This window comes from Delphinus delphis, chromosome 1 (assembly GCF_949987515.2).
Source record: "Delphinus delphis chromosome 1, mDelDel1.2, whole genome shotgun sequence".
Classification (NCBI taxonomy): domain Eukaryota; kingdom Metazoa; phylum Chordata; class Mammalia; order Artiodactyla; family Delphinidae; genus Delphinus; species Delphinus delphis.
Genome location: NC_082683.1, coordinates 155151562 through 155174208, shown reverse-complemented (window position 1 = coordinate 155174208; position 22647 = coordinate 155151562). Strand labels below are relative to the sequence as shown.

At 39.5% G+C, this 22647-nt stretch overlaps 1 protein-coding gene and 1 pseudogene across 1 annotated transcript; both read right to left on the bottom strand.

Moving 5' to 3' along the window:
* Window positions 1–273: 273 nt before the first annotated feature.
* LOC132424705 (signal recognition particle 14 kDa protein-like) lies at window positions 274–590 on the bottom strand (annotated as a pseudogene).
* Window positions 591–1269: 679 nt separating this feature from the next.
* MAP1LC3C (microtubule associated protein 1 light chain 3 gamma) lies at window positions 1270–11905 on the bottom strand. Its single transcript, XM_060010687.1, has 4 exons — window positions 11848–11905; window positions 11686–11741; window positions 2262–2368; window positions 1270–1489 (listed from the first exon to the last, which is right to left on the bottom strand). The coding sequence occupies exons 1-4, from the start codon at window positions 11903–11905 to the stop codon at window positions 1270–1272; spliced, it is 441 nt and encodes a 146-aa protein (XP_059866670.1).
* Window positions 11906–22647: the final 10742 nt, after the last annotated feature.

Sequence of the window (22647 nt, the reverse complement as noted above, 5' to 3'; positions counted from 1 at the left end):
GCTCTTCACAGACGGCTACAGAGACTGTAAACTATTATCCAGAAACATACAACCATACAACACAGACCACTTAGCCAGACCTAAATTAAACTGGCTTCTTGTTACTACCCTGTAAACACTACAGCCCTTCCTCCATCCAAAAATGACCCTAATCTCACATGAAAACAGTTACTGTAGGGGAATCAGAAACCCAGCTTTGTGGCCAAAAGTAAAAACCAAAGGAAAAATAGCAATTCAGTGGTTAGCTGGTGAAAGCGGGAAACCTGGTGCCCTTCACTGCGCTGCTTTGCTCTTCTTACTCTGGCTCTTTTTCAGCCCATCCATGTTAGCTCTCAATAGGTTTGAACAAGCCATCTGAAACGTATTCACTTCTTTGGAGCTCACCACAGTGCTGATCTTTTTCCCATCAGTAGCTCTTAACAGACACTTGTTTTCTGAGGGCTCAAAGCCCTCCACAGAACCCTTCCTTGGAATGGGTTTAGTTCGACCATCATACTTCTTCAGGTGATGCACATGCTGCCCGACAACCGGCGCTTCTGGTAGAGCCTGGTCAGCTCCGTCAGGAACTGCTCTCTCTCCAGAAGCACCATCCTGGCGCTGCTGGCTCCACTCTGTCAGCATAAGCCCCAAGCCCCATAATAAGGATTTAAACACAATTCATTATTTAAAAAATTCTATTGCAAGGAAAACTAATCATTTAAATTATTTGAAACTGAGCAGTAACAATTTTGGCATAAATCTGTGTGGCATAGACAGACTAAAAGAATATAAGGGGAAATAACCGAGTCAAGTGAATGCTGTGGAAATAACAATAATCTCTTTAATGACACAGATAAGACCACTTCCCCTCTGTGCCCATCCCCCCACCATCCCCACCATGAGGCAGTTCACACTGGTTGCATTAAGCTCCACGGAGACTATCCACACATCTCAGGTTCTCCATGCCCGACCATACACGTGACTCCTGCCCACAACAGGGAGATCAAATCCCTCAAGGGACCCTAGCCTGGCTTCCCCCAGAGGAGACGCTTAAAATACCTCCCCAGCTCATTGCACAAGTTAACCACTTAGAAAAGACCTACTGTTTACAAAATTCTCAAGAGCCACCAAAGAGCACGAGCACAAAAAGCAAACAGGGCAGGCATTGCCTCACTGTCACGGTTGGTGCTGATCACTGCAGGGCGTCCTTGCCCCCTGGACCATCACTGCACACACAGAAAGAGGTCCGTGTCTCCTGCATTGGTGAATGCATTGGTTAGAGGATACGTATTATAGAGGATAGCAGGGCCTGCCCCCAAGGTTGCTCCCATCCTTGGGGGCTGCTGACCCCAAGCAGCCAAATATCTGGGAGGCATAGGTCATGTACACGAAGCCATCCTCATCCTTGTAGTCCCTGTAGATCTCTGCCATGGTCACATTCATACTTCCGAAGTTCTTGTTGTTCATCAGCAAGTAAAAGGATTCAGTGGCCCCAAGGACCATGCGGCTCCTGGGTTGCGGAAGAGGGTGTGTGTGTGTGGGGGGGGGGGCAGGAAGGGAAAAAGTTAACCTGGAAGGGAATGACCCCTGATCCATAGCCTTTCTTACTTCTGTCTGGCTAGTGTCTGGCCGTATCGAACCAAGATGCCTCCACCTCCCCACTCTAGCCCAGTCATCCTCAAACTTTAGACTGTTTTGATAGCAGAGCAAGCTGAATCTGTTGGTAATGGCTAGCGCTGTCTAACCACCCTCAGACCATACATTAGAGGCACAGCCAGTACACCCCCAGTCTCAGCTAGGAGGGGCTAAATTTATGTTGTGGGTGGGAGAGGAAATAGTTTCAGAATGTGGTTAACCAACACTGGATAATCCAAAGCCCTGCCACAAAGGGGAAAATATTTAGAGGTAAAATGCTGTCACTGGGCTTTTAAAATCTTGAAAACAGAGGGCTTTGGACCATTTTCCAAAGATTCCTTTGAAAAATTCTTAGAGAAATTTGAAGACAGAAATTAAAACACAGTACCACTAAAATGTTGAAGCAAAAGAAAATATAGCTGGTACATCAAAATTGGGAGCTCTCACTTATTTTAGTGTTGTAGCAAGGTAATGGACATCTTTTTAAAATTGGTTGATCATGAGATCATCCTTTTTAAAGGCAGAGTTGAAGAGAAAAGGTGAAGCACAAATCCTTCTCCTTGTCTCTCTGCCATATCCCATCTCTCATTGTTCCAAAAAGCCCAGGGCCACACAGCACATACCCCCATGAGCACTTCGTTACCTACCGGATGACACTGAGGAACTGGGTCATGGTCAGCTCCTGTGTGACCAGGAACTTGGTCTTGTCCAGTGAGGGCAAGAGCTTCTCCCTGGGATAGCGCTCCACTGTCACCTGTCAAGAGTTTCGACCTTCATCTCTTCTGAAGAAACTGCCAAAGAATACACCTCAGTTCTCTATGTCTTAGGAACTTGGAATAGAGAGAAGGAAGTCATTGGCTGGGTTCTTTTTTTGTGAAATTTTGAATTCTATTTAATTTATTTTTTTATACAGCAGGTTCTTATTAGTTATCTATTTTATATATATTAGTGTATACATGTCAATCCCAATCTCCCAATTCATCACACCACCATCAACCCCCGCCCCCGCCACTTTCCCCCATTGGTGTCCATACGTTTGTTTTCTACATCTGTGTTTCTATTTCTGCCCTGCAAACCAATTCATCTGTACCATTTTTCTGGTTCCATATATATGCGTTAATATACGATATTTGCTTTTCTCTTTCTGACTTACTTCACTCTGTATGACAGTCTCTAGATACATCCAAGTCTCTATAAATGACCCAATTTCATTCCTTTTTATGGTTGTGTAATATTCCATTGTGTATATGTAACACATCTTTTTCTTTAAAACATCTTTCTTGAAGTATAATTGCTTTACAATGGTGTGTTAGTTTCTGCTTTATAACAAAGTGAATCAGCTATACATATACATATATCCCCATATCTCCTCCCTCTTGCATCTCCCTCCCACCCTCCCTGTCCCACCCTTCTAGGTGGTCACAAAGCACTGAGCTTATCTCCCTGTCCTATGTGGTTGCTTCTGACCAGCTATCTATTATACATTTGGTAGCATATATAAGTCCATGCCACTCTCTCACTTCGTCCCAGCTTACCCTTCCCACTCCCCATGTCCTCAAGTCCAATTTCTACATCTGAGTCTTTATTCCTTTCTTGCCCCTACGTTCTTCAGAAACTTTTTTTTTTAGATTCCATATATATGTGTCAGCATACGGTATTTGTATACTCTTTCTGACTTACTTCACTCTGTATGACAGACTCTAGGTCCATCCACCTCACTACAAATAACTCAGTTTCATTTCTTTTTATGGCTGAGTAATATTCCATTGTATATATATATATATAGGTGCCACATCTTCTTTACCCAATCATCTGTCAATGGACACTTAGGTTGCTTCCATGTCTTGGCTATTGTAAACAGAGCTGCAATGAACATTGTGGTACATGACTCTTTTTGAATTATGGTTTTCTCAGGGTATATGCCCAGTAGTGGGATTGCTGGATCGTATGGTAGTTCTATTTTTAGTTTTTTAAGGAACCTCCATACTGTTCTCCATAGTGGCTGTATCAATTTACATTCCCACCAACAGTGCAAGACGGTTCCCTTTTCTCCACACCCTCTCCAGCATTTATTGTCTGTAGATTTTCTGATGATGGCCATTCTGACTGCTGTGAAGTGATACCTCATTGTAGTTTTGATTTGCATTTCTCTAATGATTAGTGATGTTGAGCATCCATTCATGTGTTTATAATAATATAAGATATAAGAATATTCTTATATCTGCTTCTGTGTTTGATCTGTTATGAAATGTTGCTTTGGTTGAGTTATATGAAGAAAATCTGGCCCCACATGTATTTGTAATTGGAAAATGCATTTTAGCATAATAGCATTTTTATTTAATTGTAATTTTTCTTCTTTTATTTTACACCAAAATTCAACAAGTGGTAGTTTCTTAAAAGTTAGTTGTAATGTAGAATATGAAACCATATAAATTGACTTTTTATACTCTGTGTAACATTACAGTCCATTGGTCCATATTGTACTTTGTATGCATCTTTTACTCATGCATGATTTTATAACATTGGCATTGATTATTTGGAAATTGTGGGTTTATTGAGTTGTGCTTATCTTGTGATTTTGTCTGTATAGCTTTGCTTTTACCATTTGTCCTAGGGTTCTTCTGTCCGCTTTTTTTGTTTTAATACAGTGTTTAGCGCTTGATATCATTGGTGGATTTGTTTGTTGGTGTGGTTGCTCTCTTCTTTCATTCTGTTTAAAAATTTTTTTATATTTCTTATTTTAATAAATTCATTTTATGTTATTTTAGTTTTTTTTTTCCTTCTTTCTTTTTTTGTCCCTTTTCTTCTGAGTTGGGTGGCTGACAGGGTCTTCGTGCTCCAGCCTGGTGTCAGGCCTGTGCCTCTGAGGTGGGAGAGCCAAGTTCAGGACATTGCTCCAGCAGAGACCTCCCGACTCCATGTAATATCAAATGGCGAAAGCTCACCCAGAGACTGCCATCTCAACGCTAAGCCCCAGCTCCACTCAATGACCAGCAAGTTACAATGCTGGAAACCCTATGCCAAACAACTAGCAAGACATGAATACAACCCCACCCATTAGCAGAGAAGCTGCCTAAAATCATCCTAAGTTCACAGACACCCCAAAACACACTGGTGGATGTGGCCCTGCCCAGCAGGAAGACAGGACCCAGACCCACCTACCAGAACAGTCACCACTCCCCTCCACCAGGAAGCCTACACAATCCACTGAATCAACCTTAGCCACTAGGGGCAGACACCAAAAACAATGGGAACTACGAACCTGCAGCCTGCAAAAAGGAGACACCAAACACAGTAAGTTAAGCAAAATGAGAAGACAGAAAAACACACAGGAGATGAAGGAGCAAGGTAAAAACGCACCAGACCAAACAAAAGAAGAGGAAATAGGCACTCTACCTGAAAAAGAATTCAGAGTAATGATAGTAAACATGATTCAAAATCTTGGAAATAGAATGGAGAAAATACAAAAAACGTTTAACAAGGACATAGAAGAACTAAAGAGCAAACATAAAATGATGAACAACACAATAAATGAAATTAAAAATTCTCTAGAAGGAATCAATAGCAGAATAATGGAGGCAGAAGAATGGATAAGTGACCTGGAAGATAAAATATTGGAAATAACTACCGTAGAGTAGAATAAAGAAAAAAGAATGAAAAGAATTGAGGACAGTCTCAGAGACCTCTGAAACAACAGTAAATGCACCAACTTTCGAATTATAAGGGTCCCAGAAGAAGAGAAAAAGAAAGGGACTGATAAGATATTTGAAGAAATTATAGTTGAAAACTTCCCTAATATGGGAAAGGAAAGAGTCAATCAAGTCCAGGAAATGCAGAGAGTCCCATACATGATAAATCCAAGAAGAAACACACCAAGACACATATTAATCAAACTATGAAAAACTAAATACAATGAAAAACTATTAAAACCAGCAAGTGAAAAATAGGAAATAATGTACTAGGGAATCCCCATAAGGTTAACAACTGATTTTTCAGCAAAACTCTGCAAGCCAGAAGGGAGTGGCAGGACATATTTAAAGTGATGAAAGGGAAAAACCTACAACCAAGATTACTCTACCTAGCAAGTATCTCATTCAGATTTGATGGAGAAATTAACACATTTACAAACAAGCAAAAGCTAAGAGAATTCTGCACCACCAAACCAGCTTTACAACAAATGCTAAGGGAACTTCTCTAGGCGGGAAGCACAAGAGAAGGAAAAGACCCACAATAACAAACCCAAAACAATTAAGGAAATGGTAATAGGAAAATACATATCAATAATTACCTTGGGCTTCCCTGGTGGCGCAGTGGTTGAGAGTCTGCCTGCTGATGCAGGGGACACGCGTTCGTGCCCTGGTCCAGGAAGATCCCACATGCCACAGAGCGGCTGGGCCTGTGAACCATGGCCGTTGAGCCTGCGTGTCCGGAGCCTGTGCTCTGCAACGGGAGAGGCCACAGCAGTGACAGGCCCACGTACTGCAAAAAAAAAAAAAAAAAAAAAAAAAAAATTACCTTAAAGGTAAATGGATTAAATGCTCCAACCAAAAGACACAGACTGGCTGAATGGATACAAAAACAAGACCCATATATATGTTGTCTACAAAAGACCCAGTTTAGACCTAGGGACACATACAGACTGAAAGTGAGGGGATGGAAGAAGATATTCCATGCAAATGGAAATCAAAAGAAAGCTGGAGTAGCAATTCTCATATCAGACAAAATAGACTTTAAAATAAAGACTATTAAAATAGACAAAGAAGGATGCTACAAAATGTTCAACAGATCAATCCAAGAAGAAGATATAACAATTGTAAATATTAATGCACCCAACATAGGAGCACCTCAATACATAAGGCAAATGCTAACAGCCATAAAAGGGGAAATTGACAGTAACCCAATCATAGTAGGGGATTTAACACCCCACTTTCACCAATGGACAGATCATCCAAAATAAAAATAAATAAAGAAACACAAGCTTTAAATGACACATTAAACAAGATGGACTTAATTGATACCTACAGGACATTCCATCCAAAAACAAGAGGATACACTTTCTTCTCCAGTGATCATAGAACATTCTCCAGAATAGATCATATCTTCTTGATCACAAATCAACCTTTGGTAAATTTAAGAAAATTGAAACCATATCAAGTATCTTTTCCAACCAGAGTGCTATGAGACTAGATATCAATAACAGGAAAAAATCTATAAAAAATACGAATACATGGAGGTTAAAGAATACACTACTGAATAACCAAAAGACCATTGAGGAAATCAAAGAGGAAATCAAAAAATACCTAGAAACAAATGACAATGAAAACACAATGACCCAATACCCATAGGATGAAGCAAAAGCAGTTCTAAGAGGGAATTTTATACCAATAAAATCCTACCTCAAGAAACAAGAAACACCTCAAATAAACAACCTTACCTTACACCTAAAGCAATTAGAGAAAGAAGAACAAAAAACCCACAAAGTTAGCAGAAGGAAAGATATCATAAAGATCAGATCAGAAATAAATGAAAAATAAATGAAGGAAACAATAGCTAAAATCAATAACACTAAAAGCTGGTTCTTTGAGAAGATAAACAAAATTGATAAACCATTAGCCAGACTCATCAAGAATAAAAGGGAGAAGACTCAAATCAATAGAATTAGAAATGAAAAAGGAGAAATAACAACTGACACTGCAGAAACCCAAAGATCGTGAGAGATTACTACCAGCAACTATATGCCAATGGACAACCTGGAAGAAATGGACAAATTCTTAGAAAAGCACAACCTTCTGAGACTGAACCAGGAAGAAATAGAAAATATAAACAGACCAATCTGTAGCACTAAAATTGAGACTATGATTAAAAATATTCCAACAAACAAAAGCCCATGACCAGATGACTTCACAGGTGAATTCGATCAAACATAAACAAGTGCTAACACCTATCCTTCTCAAACTCTTCCAAAATATAGCAGAGGGAGGACCATTCCCAAACTCATTCTACAAGGCCACCATTACCCTGATACCAAAACCAGACAAAGATGACACAAAGAAAGAAAACTACAGGGTAATATCACTGATGAACATAGATGCAAAAATACTCAACAAAATACTAGCAAACAGAATCAAACAGCACACTGAAAGGATCATACATCATGATCAACTGGGGTGTATCCCAGGAATGTAAGGATTCTTCAATATATACAAATCAATCAATGTGATACACCATATTAACAAATTGAAGGATAAAAACCATGTGATCATTTCAATGCATGCAGAAAAAGCATTTGACAAAATTCAACACGCATTTATGATAAAAACCCTCCAGAATGTCGGCATAGAGGGAATTTACCTCAACATAATAAAGGCCATATATGACAAACCCACAGCCAACATCATTCTCAATGGTGAAAAACTGAAAGCATTTCCTCTAAGATCAGGGTCAAGACAACGTTGTCCATTCTCACCATTATTATTCAACATAGTTTTGGAAGTTTTAGACATAGCAATCAGAGAATAAAAAGAAATAAAAGGAATCCAAATCGGAAAAGAAGAAGTAAAGCTGTCACTGTTTGCAGATGACATGAGAACCCTAAAGAGATGCTACCAGAAAACTACTAGAGCTAATCAATGAACTTGGTAAAGTAGTAGGATATAAAATTAATTCACCGAAATCTCTTTCATTCTTATACACTAATGATGAAAAATGTGAAAGAGAAATTAAGGAAACACTCCCATTTACCACCGCAACAAAAAGAATAAAACACCTAGGAATAAACCTACCTAAGGAGAAAAAAGACTTGTATGCAGAAAACTATAAGACACTCATGAAAGAAATTAAAGATGATACAGACAGATGGAGAGATATACCATGTTCTTGGATTGGATGAATCAACATTGTGAAAATGACTGTACTATCCAAAACCATCTATAGATTCAATGCAATTCCTATCAAACTACAAATGGCATACTTCAGAGAACTCAAACAAAATCTTTCACAATTTGTAGGGAAACACCAAAGATCCTGAATAGCCAAAGCAATCTTGAGAAAGAAAAGCAGAGCTCTAGGACCATGCTCCTGGACTTCAGACTATACTACAAAGCTACAGTAATCAAGGCAGTATGGTACTGACACAAAAACAGAAATATAGATCAATGGAACAAGATAGAAGCCTAGAGATAAACCCGTGCACATATGGTCACCTTACTTTTGATAAAGGAGGCAAGGCTATACAATGGAGAAAAGACAGGCTCTGCAATAAGTGGTGCTCAGAAAATTGGATAGCTACATGTAAAAGAATGAAATTAGAACACTCCCTAACACCATACACAAAAATAAACTCAAAGTGGATTAGAGACCTGAATGTAAGGCCAGATACTATAAAACTCTTAGAGGAAAACATAGGCAGACTACTCTATGACATAAATCATAGCAAGATCCTTTTTGACCCACCTCCTAGAAAAATGGAAATAAAACCAAAAGTAAACAAGTGGGACCTAATGAAACTTAAAATCTTTTGCACAGCAAAGGAAAACATAAACAAGATGAAAAGACAACCCTCAGAATTGGAGAAAATATTTGCAAATGAAGCCACTGAGAAAGGATTAATCTCCAAAATTTACAAGCAGCTCATGCAGCTCAATATCAAAAAAACAAATAACACAATCCAAAAATGGGCAGAAGACCTAAATAGACATTTCTCCAAAAAAGATATACAGATTGCCAAAAAGCACATGAAAGGATGCTCAACATCACTAGTCAATAGAGAAATGCAAATCAAAATTATAATGAGGTATCATCGCACACCAGTTAGAATGGCATCATCAGAAAATCTACAAACAACAAATGCTGGAGAGGGTGTGGAAAAAAGGGAAGCCTCTTACACTGTTGGTGGGAATGTAAATTGATACAGCCACAATGGATAACAGTATGGAGGTTCCTTAAAAAACTAAAAATAGAACTACCATCCGACCCAGCAATCCCACTACTGGGCATTTGCCCTGAGAAAACCATAATTTTAAAGAGTCATGTACCACAATGTTCATTGCAGCTCTATTTACAATAGCCAGGACATGGAAGCAACCTAAGTGTCCATCGACAGATGAATGGATAAAGAAGATGTGGCACATATATACAATGGAATATTACTCAGCCATAAAAAGAAATGGAATTGAGTTATTTGTAGTGAGGTGGATGGACCTAGAGTCTGTCATACAGAGTGAAGTAAGCCAGAAAGAGAAAAACAAATTACGTATGGTAACACATATATATGGAATCTAAAAACTAAATAAATAAGTTTCTGAAGATCCTAGGGACAGGACCAGAATAAAGATGAAGACATAGAGAATGGACTTGAGGATATAGGGAGGGGGGTGGGTAAACTGAGAGAAAGTGAGAGAGTGGCATGGACATATATACCCTACCAAATGTAAAATTGATAGCTAGTGGGAAGTAGCCACATAGCACAGGGAGATCAGCTTGGTGCTTTTTGAGCACCTAGAGGGGTGGGAGGAAGGGAGATGCAAAAGGGAAGGGATACGGGGATATATGTATATGTATAGCTGATTCACTTTGTCATACAGCAGAAGCTAACACACCATTGTAAAGCAATTATACTCCAACAAAGGTATTTAAAAACCAAAAAACAAATCCACCAACGATAAGAAGAGCTAAAAACTATACTAAAAAAACCCAAAAAACAGACAGACAGCATCCTAGGACAAATGGTAAAAGCAAAGCTATACACACAAAACCACACAAAGAAGCATACACATACTCACAAAAAGAGAAAAGGAAAAAATATATATCGTTGCTCCCAAAGTCCACCATCTCAATTTTGGGATGATTCGTTGTCTATTCAGGTATTCCAGTGATGCTGGGTACATCAAGTTGATTGTAGAGATTTAATCTGCCGCTCCTGAGGCTGCTGGGAGAGATTTCCCTTTCTCTTCTTTGTTCGCACAGCTGCTGGGGTTCAGCTTTGGATTTGGCCCTGCCTGTGGGTGTAGGTCACCTGAGGGCATCTGTTCTTTGTTCAGACAGGACGGGATTAAAGTAGCTGCTGATTAGGGGGCTCTGGCTCAGTCAGGTGGGGGTGTGGGAGGGGTACGGATGCGGGGCGAGCCTGGCAGCAGAGGCCTGCATGACGTTGCAATAGCCTGAGGCACGCCATTTGTTCTCCCAGGGAAGTTGTCCCTGGATCACGGGACCCTGGCAGTGGCGGGCTGAACAGGCTCCCGGGAGGGGAGGTGTGGAAAATGACCTGTGCTCATACACAGGCTTCTTGGTGGCTGCAGCAGCAGCCTTAGCGTTTCATGCCCGTCTCTGGGGTCTCCGCTGATAGCCGCAGCTCACGCCTGTCTCTGAAGCTCGTTTAGGCAGTGCTCTGAATCCCCTCTCCCCGCGCACCCCGAAACAATGGTCTCTTGCTTCTTAGGCAGTTCCAGACTTTTCCCTGGACTCCCTCCCGGCTAGCTGTGGCGCACTAGCCCCCTTCAGGCTGTGTTCACGCCGCCAACCCCAGTCCTCTCCCTGGGATCTGACTTCTGAAGCCTGAGCCTCAGCTGCAGTCCCTGACCACCCCGGCGGGTGAGCAGACAAGCCTCTTGGGCTGGTGAGTGCTGGTCGGCACCGATCCTCTGTGCGGGAATATCTCTGCTTTGCCCTCTGCACCCCTGTTGCTGCGCTCTCCTCCATGGCTCCAAAGCTTCCCCCCCATCTCCTCCAGTGAAGGGGCTTCCTAGTGTGTGGAAACCTTTCCTCCTTCACAGCTCCCTCCCACTGGTGCAGGTCCCGTCCCTATTCTTTTGTCTCTGTTTTTTCTTTTTTCTTTTGCCCTACCCAGGTACGTGGGGAGTTTCTTGCCTTTTGGGAAGTCTGAGGTCTTCTGTCATTGTTCAGTAGGTGTTCTGTAGGAGTTGTTCCACATGTGGATGCATTTCTGATGTATTTGTGGGGAGGAAAGTGATCTCCATGTCTTACTCTTCTGCCAACTTGAAGGTCTCTCCCTGGGTTTTGCTTTCTCAAAGAACAGGATATCACAGGCGTCCCCTGAGGAGTTCAATGTCTTACCGGGATCTTGCCAGGGAACTTCACCAGGATTCCAGCAACTTCCTCCCTTCTGGTTGCTGTGAACATTTAAGATTAAATGAACACGTCAGCATGGAACAGAAGCCTGTATCTTCTTGTCTCCCTGTCTCAAGGGCCAAAACCCAGCTATTCTGAGAACTTTACCTGAGCTCTTTCTTTGCTTGAAAGGTCTGAGGCTTGGGCTTTTCTGTGGAGTCTGCATTTTGTTCAACAGCTGTGTCTGTGTGTGATTTAAAAAAAAAAAAATCTCACAACCAGGACCTAACTCATTCTTCCAGCTGCTTCCAAACTGCCTGTAGGATCCCAAAGGAGGCTTTTATGTAGGGCTGTGTACATCAGCCTTCTCCATCCCTCCCTTTTCCAGATTCCCCCTCCCTGGGCAGGAGCAGGTCAGTTCTGAGAATGGGAATGGAACAGCCACCTTCTTCTGGTTAAAGAAAGTCACTTCGCTCACTGCCATTTAAAAATTTGTCTTTGCTAAAGAAATTAAGATTTACAATGTAGTGCATTGGTCGTCACTATAAATGGTCCTGTGAGCTAAGGAGTTATGGATAGAAACTGTCTTGTGTCAGGACATTTTAATACTATAGTAATGAAGTAAGTTGAAGATCAATTCACCTTACCCTGAAATATGCTGCTATTTTTCACAGTAAGAAATAGGTATTCCAGAACGGTTGAGTAATTTGTTCAGATAAAAAGATATAAAGCCAGAGTTAAAATCCAGGTGTGTATCAAAGTAATATTATACTCTGAAGCTTACCAACATATTTTGTCATATTTTTTACATGGTCTAGGTAAATGTGTGTAGGTCTAGGAATGTGTGTAGAACACTTATCATACTCAGGATCTTGCATTTAAAAGATGATGAAACTGAGATCCATGGAAATTGACTCACTGGCCTAGGGTCAAATGGACAGAGACAGACCCAGTTCTCCTTGTTCTCAGACCAGGGTGTTCCACACCATCGTGCTTCTTTTCTGCATTAATTATGGTTTTAGTGATTCAGCTTCCCCATTTGATGCTGACTACCTCCTTACCTCACATCCAGGAGCACAGTGGTCCCTCTGCATTATTCAGAGCCATCTATGTTCTGAGAATAAATAGGACCATTTGGATCTTCTCCACTGTCTCTGAAGGTACCATGATCTTCACGGGTCATCCCTGGTTCCATTCCATGCAGGACAGTGGACATTAAAAATTCTTCAGCCTAATGATGATGACATAGAGAAAAGTGACCAAACATTCTCCAGGTTTGTTGAGGGACAGAAAGAAAAGTAGGTTATTCTGCTCTTTACATAACTACTTTAAAACTTCTCTCTTTTTTTTAAATTTTGCTTTTCCCTGCCTAGGAAACTAGTACAGTAGTTGCTGGACTCACTCTGAGTCCTTTAGTCCAGAGGGAGGAGAGGGAACTTGGCTTCAGTAGTTAGAAGGGTGTCTTAGAAGGCCTCCAGAATCTAGAGCCACTCCTCCACGGACAGCATCCTTCCCTGACCCTACACAGGCCCAGTGGAGTAAGTTGGGGCAATGACTTGAGGTGCTAGAATCCAGTTATGGTCTGACAGTCTTCCACAAAGACATGATTGCCTTGGGACCATTTTCTGTTCCCTTGCTTGAACTCCCCCTTCCTCCCCATCTCCCCCAATATCATCTAACCAATCCCTTAATCTCTGGGCTTTCAAAATGTCTTTTCCGTTGCTCAAGAAGAAAGACTCCTACATATTTCATATTAACTTTATAATATTTTCCTTTCATAGCTACTTATATTTTATTTGAGAAAAGTAATCATCATTACCATTAAATGGTTCTATAGTTAGGATAGGCTATGCAGTAAGAAATATACTCCTAAATTTAATAGCTAAACATAAAAAGGTTCATTCTCACCTACATTACAGTCCAGTACATGTAGGAGGCTCCCCGTCTGGCACTGTTCCAGAAGAAATTCAGGTGCGTATGCTACTTTACACTTGCAATTCTGTCATCTCAAAGTCCTTTGTTTCCACAAGGTCAGATGAGAAAAATAGGTGGAAAAGACACACTTACACTTCACCTTCTCGGACTTAACGTGCTTAAGGTGGTACCTATTGAGTGTTCATTCACCTTCCATTGATGAACATTAATCATATGACCCTAGCTATAGAGAGGTGTCTAACATAATCCCTACTATTTCCACCACAATGATTATATTCCAAGCAACTCCTATGTTCTTTATTAATTTTATATTTTAATACTCCACAAGAAAAGTGTGCTCTGGGAGTTACATCACTTGGGGCTGAACTCTGGATCTATCACCTACTGGCTGTGTGACCTTGTGCCAATTGATAAACCTCTTTGTCTGCCTCAGTTACCCTGTGCGTAAAATAAAAATAAAATCTACCTTGTGGGACCGTGAGCATCAAATGAATTAGTTAATATATGCAAACACTTAGAACAATGGCTTGTACATACAACTCAATAAGCATAAATTAATGTTTTCACCATTTGGTTGATGAACAGCCTGAGGATCAGAGGGGTAACACAGTCTATGAAAAAGACAAGGTCAGTCTGGACAACAGACTTGGCTTATCAACATCACGAATGTCTTCATCATCACCATTATCCTTCATTGGAATAGGGAGGAAGCACACTTATTGTGTTTGACACTGTGCTTGCTAAACACTACCTATATTTTCTCAATTATTTCTTCTGAAAAAAGAGAACTGAAGCTCAGAGAAACAGAATAACATGCTCTGGATCGCACAGCTGGTGGGATTTGAACAACACAAAAACCATGCTCCTAATGTGTTCTGGAATTTTAAATTAAAAACTTGGGAGTAGAAAATCTTGTGGTCTTAGGGGAAATATTTTCTGAAACATTTCTCTAGCAGCCTCCTCATCCCAGCAGTTCTTAAATGGCCAGCCTGTCACCCCACTGTATAGATCTTTGAAGTTCAGATCAAAATGAAGAATGCACCCTCTATTCCCCCAAATGCGAAGACTATTTCTTCCTTACTCCCCAAACACCATCATAGATGGTCGCTTCAGAAATCAAAAGATGGCATCCCAGAACAAAGGTGAGTAGGCTGCCTTCAGGTCCTTTGGATGTCAGGGTAAATGATTTAAAGGCCTGCCCCACAGCTCCAAAAATCCAGTCATATTCCTTGGTCTCCTTTCATGAGTCAACTTGGCAGGTGTTTGTGTCTTATGGAAAAAAAGCTGTTCTGACATCAAAGCATCCCTTGGACATAGGAGAGTAGAAAGGGGAAAATAAGCCTAATATGGGTTTGGAACACAATTTGGAAACCAGATTGGGGAAGGTGGCAGGCCTTGATGGAATCAGCCACGGAGGGAGTTGCAAGCCCATTTTTCTAAGATCCTAGGCAAATTCTTGCTTTCTGCACCTCATTATTTATTGTAATGTATTCCTGAAGACACCTGGCCATTGGCCCTGTGGCCTCCTAAGAAACCTCCAGTTTTAGAATGGTCTGGTTTAGCTAGTTTCACTTTTCTGTAAACATATTCTGTGCATCCCTTTCTCTAAGCTTTGGTCATGGAAAGCATCCCCCTCATCCCAACTGCCTCTTATCTTTCTTCATTTCATACACCCCATTCAAGCACAGTCAGGTTCCAAATTCTAAAAAGGTCCCAAAGAAGATATATCTATTTCTCCGGGAATATTTGCTATAGGTACAACTCATATCCAATTAATATGACCAAGCATGTGTATATTTAACTTTTCTTGTGTACATGACATATAAATGGCTCTGGCTCATTCCCATCAAACATTTCCTTCGAAGTGTAGAAGATATAGAGGTAATCAAGACACAGAACCTACCCTCACTGAGTGGCCACACTTGAACATCCCTTTCTTGTCTCTGTTCTGCATTAATTGGGCCATTTGTTGCCTAGGTCTAATCTTATCTAAGACAAGAATATACCTGTGAAACACCCTAATAGGAATGGTATCCAGAATGATTTATATCATGAAATGGAGTAAACCTTCCAAGGAAGGCTGTCAAGTGTTTCTCCCTCTTCTAGCCCCTTTTCTGTAAACTGACTTTATATATCTTTGTGGCTAATAAAATTACTAAAACATTCTTCTTTTGGTTTAATAAATTAGCTTTAAAATCTTAATTACCATGAAACCAAGAGTTTCTTCACTTTTCCCCAAAATGCAGTATTGAAATATTTGATGCAACATTGTTTAAATACTGAAAACATTATCTAAATATTAAAAAATAAGTAAATTATGACATGCATTTTATGGAGTTAAAGAGAGTAATTAGTGGTAAACTAATCTATGTATATTAACAGGAAGAGATGTTCAAATCCTATGTGGATTAAAAAGAAGTTAGTTTCAGAAACTATGTTTTAAAGAAGTCACAGACCCAGCAATCCCACTACTGGGCAGGTACCCTAAGAAAACCGTAATTCAAAAACATACATGTACTGCAATGTTCATTGCAGCACTATTTACAATAGCCAGGACACGGAAGCAGCCTAAATGTCCATCGACAGAGGAATGGATAAAGAAGATGTGGTACATATATACAACAGAATATTACTCAGCCATAAAAAAGAATGAAACTGAGTTATTTGTAATGAGGTGGATGGACCTAGAGTCTGTCATGCAGAGCAAAGTCAGTCAGAAAGAGAAAAACAAATACCGTATGCTAACACATATATGCAATCTAAAAAAAACAGCACTGATGAACCTAGTGGTAGGGCAGGAATAAAGATGCAGATGTAAAGAATGGACTTGAGGACACAAAGGGGGAAGGGGAAGCTCAGACAAAGTGAGAGAGTAGCATTGACATATATACATTACCAAATGTAAAATGGATGGCTAGTGGGAAGCTGCTGCATAGCACAGGGAGATTAGCTCGGTGCTTTGTGACCACCTAGAGGGGTGGGATAGGGAGGGTGGTAGAGAGACGCAAGAGGGAGGGGATATGGGGATATATGTATACATATAGCTGATTCATTTTGTTGTAGAGCAGAAACTAACACAACATTGTAAAGCAATTATACTCCAATAAAGATATTTAAAAAATAAAAGGCCTTGATATATAAAAATAAATAGATAAATAAATTAAAAATAAAGGAAGTCACAGAAAACAAAGCTTCAGAAAAAAATACCCACCAATCGGACAATAGGGAAGATTAGGATTGGGGGTATTAATCAAAAGAGACTTGAAGTTGGTCTGTAATGTTGGAATTTTTATAACAATATATTTTGTGCCCTACTTGTATAATTAAAAGAAACAAAAGTAAAACATTGCATACGAGGGTGAGTTTTTAAATAGACTTAAAAGCATGTGGAATTTTCTTCAGACCTTAAGCAATGTGGAGGAGCTGCCCTCTTGTGGAGCTTTTGGAACAGTCTTTAAACAGTTACTCATAAATCAAAGAATTTACTGTTTGGTTCACAGAATTTTGGAGTTGTAATTTCTGAGTTAGAGGTCAACCCTTCATGTTTGTCCTGTGAGAAAAAAGAACACAACAAAGGTTCAGTGGTTTATCCAAGGTCACTTCGAGTTTTCGGCAAGTCAGAATTATAAACCAAATCTTCTGATCCCTATCTGGAATTCAGTTATTCTTCTGCCTCCCCTAAACCATGAGTCAACAGGTGTTAAACACTGACATTGTGTTTAGAGAGACTTCAGGTGCTATACAATATACAGTGCCTGGTAGCCGTAAGTCATTTAATAAGAATGTGGAATGCTGACCATATTGCCAGGAACTTGCTGGGGGTTGAGAAACAAAGGTGGATAACACTTTCTGTAATGGATTGTAAAGTCAAATATAATTGACATAGTTTTACATTACCCTCAGCCTGCATCAAGTCATTAAACAAGCAACAAGTAACAAGCAACAACAGTCTATTGCTGCAGAGGGGTGAGGGGTTGGAGATAGACCCCTTATGAGGCACAAGTGCATGAGGAAGGCTAAAAACTGAGGATAGAGCAGGAACACTGAAAAACAAACAAAATTAAAAACGCTAGCACCACACTAGAGGAATTTGAAGTCAGTGGTGCACTTGTCATAGCAATAACAAACCCAAACCAGTTAAACTCCTGATGAGAGTTTACAATGTCACACTCTAACCCCTAGTGGAAGAGGCATGCCCATTTCCAGGCATATCATTTACTTCAGTCACTACTGTTCTATATCAACATATGGCATGCAAATCAATCAAAAAATATGAGATACACACACACACAAAACAAGGAAAAAGAAAACAATGTCAAGACACAAGATACAGAACCAGACTCAGAGATGACCCAGATATTAGAAATACCAGAAAAGGTATTTAAAATAACTATAGGTAATATGCCTTGTGTAAAATACAGATAATACGTGCATTAGCAGATTGGGGGAATGTCAGTAGAGAAATGGAAACTGTAAATTAGAAATGCTAGAAATAAAAACAAAAAGCTCAAGGAAAGAGTTGGTTAACTAGAAAATGGGTTCATAGAAATTACCCGAACTGAAATACAAAAACAGAGTAGAAAGTAATCATAACAGCACTAATAGCTGTGGGACAATTTTGAGCAGTCTAACATGTGCAATTGGAATCCCAAAAGAGAGAATGGGAACTATATAGGGAAGTGGGACTGGGAATCATACTGCTCAGTTTATTTTCACTTTATCCCTTCTTTTCAGCATTGAACCTCACCTTTCCCTCAGCTGTGCTTCATGTCTTTTAAGATCAGAGGCTGTCTGGTGCCAATTGCCCAGAGTTAACTTTGGGAAATAAGGATTGTTGCTTGATTTTGTGCACGAGGGACAGGATATGTGGCATCGAATTGCTGCCGTTCCTGTATCCTAAGGTACACATTTTAACATTTTTTAGAATAGTGTGTACCTTAAAGTTGATGGAGTTTTTTTCCAATGGTACATAAAATAATGATGCATCTTACAATCAATTACATTTTCAATTTGATGGAATACTAATACTATTAAAAATTACTGTAAAACAGAAAATATGAAAGACCACACAAAACAAGTAAATGGCTTAATAAATTATAAGGCCAACATTTTACTTTATGATATGGATAGCCTAGTAAGTTATGTTATTATAAGCAAACTGTCATAAAATACACCACCCAGGAACTAAAACTTTGCCAGCAATTCCCAGAATCTCTTCCATGTGCTTTGTTTTAATATCAATGTCCAACCACCCCACCCCTTGTAACCACCACCCTAAATTTTATAGTTATCACTTCTTTATATTTCTCTATTGTTTAATCACCAGAGTGTGCATCCCTAAATAATCTAGTTTAGTTGAGTCTTTTTTTTTTTTTTTTTTTTTTTTGATATGCGGGCCTCTCACTGTTGTGGCCTGTCCCGTTGCGGAGCACAGGCTCCGGACACACAGGCTCAGCGGCCATGGCTCACGGGCCCAGCCGCTCCGCAGCATGTGGGACTTTCCCGGACCGGGGCACAAACCCGTGTCTCCTGCATCGACAAGCGGACTCTCAACCACTGCACCACCAGGGAAGCCCTGTCCTTTTTTTTAATATGGAATTCTCCTCTCCATCCCCTTCCTTACAATTTATCTGTTGAGAATCCAAGGGCATTTAACCTGTAGTTTCTTGCAGACTGGATTTTGCTAATTGCACACTCATGTTGCAGTCCCACATGTTCCTCTGTCCTCTGTATTTCCTGCACTTCGGCAGCTGGATCCAGAGGAATGATCAGACTCATCTCCAATCCCTTGGCAAGACTACAGAGGATGCTGAGTTCTTTCATTATGAAACATAAAATGTCTGGTTATGATGTTAATAGCAGCTGATGCTCAAAGCCTAAATCCATTAATCCACCGGGGGTTGCAAAATGGTGATATTATCTTTTTCATTATTAGAACAGTAAAAAGAGATTTATCTTGTTTTATTACCCATTGGTACAGTACAGACAGGGAAAATGCCTGATATTTCTTTTATTTTCCCATATTCAAGATAATGAATTGATATTCTATCATCCTCTGAAGGTGACCAATTTTTAAAAATGCTCATGATGGGTTCCAGTAAACAATTATCTTTTCAAGATCAAATTCTCCCATGTTTGGACAGTGGGGGCCTCTTCAGGTGTCTCCTTAATCATTTTGAAATTACATTAGTAGTCAGTAAAGGCTCTGATATCCCAGGCTTGTCTTTTACACTTCTTTTCCAGACTATTTTTCCAAGAAGCTCTCATTTCTTTTGGTGAAAAATTGTATTTTAAGACTACAAGTTGAGTGATAGGGATGCTCATTGGTACTGGATTTTTTTTCTGGGTCTCTTCAGTGTTTATATATATATGTATATACATGTATATATACAGTATGTGTGTATATACATTCATAAGTCTCTATCAGTACTCCCAAGTTTATAACTACATTAAAAAAAATTAACCTGTTCTGTATTTTATCTGTATCTCCTTTCTCTAGACATTAAAAATCCTGGTTCTCAAGAAAATTGGGGATGAATTAAAATATCCCATAAATATTCATTTATTCTATCCCACATTATATACAGAATGGTCCTAAAATAACAATATCAGACTACTACTACGAGCTAAACCAAATGTTTTGCATATGATCTCTCCTCTGTATTTATACTACCTGTGTCATCTGGACATACAGCCATTGCATATCATACTCTGCCCTTTAGCTCCCAAATTTTTAATTGTACAAGTCACTATGTTTGATGGTCACCACCAATCTTTATGGTGCTGTTTCTCTATTTCAGTTATTTTCTGATTCCTCAGGAAGAGCTTAGTGAGCAGTATTTTCCAAATTCTTGTTCGATGGATAAGTTTGTGCCCTTTATAATTGAAAGTTGATTTTGTTGAACATAAAAGCCTTTGCTTACATTTTCCCTTGAGTATCTTTAACAAGTTACTCCATTTTCTTCATGTATAAAGAATAATTGTGGAAAGTGTGATGATCATCTTTTTTTTTCTTACATGTCACTTGCTGTTCTTGCCTACCCAGAGGATTTTTCCTTTCTTTAAAGTAACTTGTTGTCACTTATGTCTTGGTGTTGGCAGTTTGGGATCAATAATCTTGGGTATAATAGTGCATTTAAAAAATATTGTTTCAAATCTTTTAAAAATTAACGTTTTCTGAAAATAGGGGTTTTTTTCTTCAGAGACTCCTATTATCTTTATATTGGACCTTCTGCCTCATCTTCAACATCTGTCACTTCCTACTCTTTTAAAGTGTTTTTTTTCCATTTTGTTTTGATTTTTACCTATTTCTTTTAAGGCATCATCTATCTGTATGTTTATTTGCTTGTGTTCCTTCTAGTTTAGCCTTAATTTCCGAAATTTTTTTCTAATCCTTTCCTGAGCTTATCTTTTTTTTTTTTCTTCTGAGTTTTTCCAATTCTAAATTTCCTTCGTATCCTACACTATTTTCTTAATAACTTCTAGCACATTTTGAAATAGACTGGTTTTGATCTGCTGTGGGGACCTTTCTGGTAGATTTTCATTATTTGTAAAGATGTTATTCTGCTCTTGACTCCTTTAAATCAATTTTGTAAGGGATTGATCTAAAATCTTTTATGTGGTTTCTTTTTTTTTGTTGTGGTACGCGGGCCTCTCACTGTTGTGGCCTCTCCCGTTGCGGAGCACAGGCTCCGGATGCGCAGGCTCAGCGGCCATGGCTCACGGGCCCAGCCGCTCCGCGACATGTGGGATCTTCCCGGACCGGGGCACGAACCCATGTCCCCTGCATCGGCAGGCGGACTCTCAACCACTGTGTCACCAGGGAAGCCCTATGTGGTTTCTTTTTAAGTAAAAATAATTTTCTTTAACTTTGAGGAGGCATGGGTCATGGGACCTTCTCAACCTCAGCTGTTTTGTTGTTGGTGGTTTTTGTTTTCAGTGTTCAAAAACAAAAACAGTATTCTGCTGAGATTTCTTGGTCAACAATTCCTCCCTTCACTGTATTTAACCTTATCTTCCTTTGTGTCTATTATCACTCTCCTGCTCAATTTTGGTTTTACAGCCAGCAGTTTCTCTTCTGTGGAGCCTTGACAAATATGGCAAATCATTTCAAAAGTTCATATGGACTACATTGCTTCATTCCTTCAGACATTACTGTAGGTCTCCTGCACTCACTCACCACTGGAATGCTCAAAGCGTCTCCCAGTTTCAAACGGCTGTTTGCAACTTGGCCTGCTATGTGTTTCAATAATCATTCTATTTAAGTTCTGTTCTCAGGTCCATTAGATGCCCTATTGCCATGCTCTACTTCTCCCAAATAGACGCCAGTACCACTTTGTGGTCTTGTGGCTTTTGGTAGCTTGTCTTCACCCACTTATATTTCAGGATTTAAGTATATGATGCCATCTAAATTTGTTGTAATGTTGTTCATTAGTATTTTGACTTTGCTATCCAGTTGCTGCTACGCGACGGTTCAGAGATTGACAAACTACAGCACTGCTACCATCTTCCCTTTCTTAATTTGTTCTATAACAGGAAACATTCACAGAAAGTTCAAATTTGCTTTTGTTCTTTGTATTTGATCTTTTCCAGATTTTTTAAAAAAATTTTTTCCCCTTTTAACATTTTTATGCTGTTTCTTACAATGTTACGTTTTTTGTTCCACTCTGACCTCCTCTACTAAGTCTCACTTAAAAATTAAAATGCTCTGGATCCCTTTCCTTTATCCTCTATATCAGACACTTTTACAATTCCTTTACTTCCTGTCAGATTGTCACTTACTTCACTTCCTTACTTCAGATCTTCACTTGCATAGCTGGTTTTCTTTCCAAGAATCTATTTCTTTGCAGAGTATGTACACATCACAGACCCTGCAGCTTTAGCATTTTACATTGCACCTAGGATACTAGTTTTAAATATACGTTAGGGAATTTTTAGCCCACACTTCAAAAAAGACATATAAGAGAAATAGGCTATTTTGAAGTTTAAGAATATTAATGATATAAGAAGTAGTGCCTTCCATATGATGCTGAA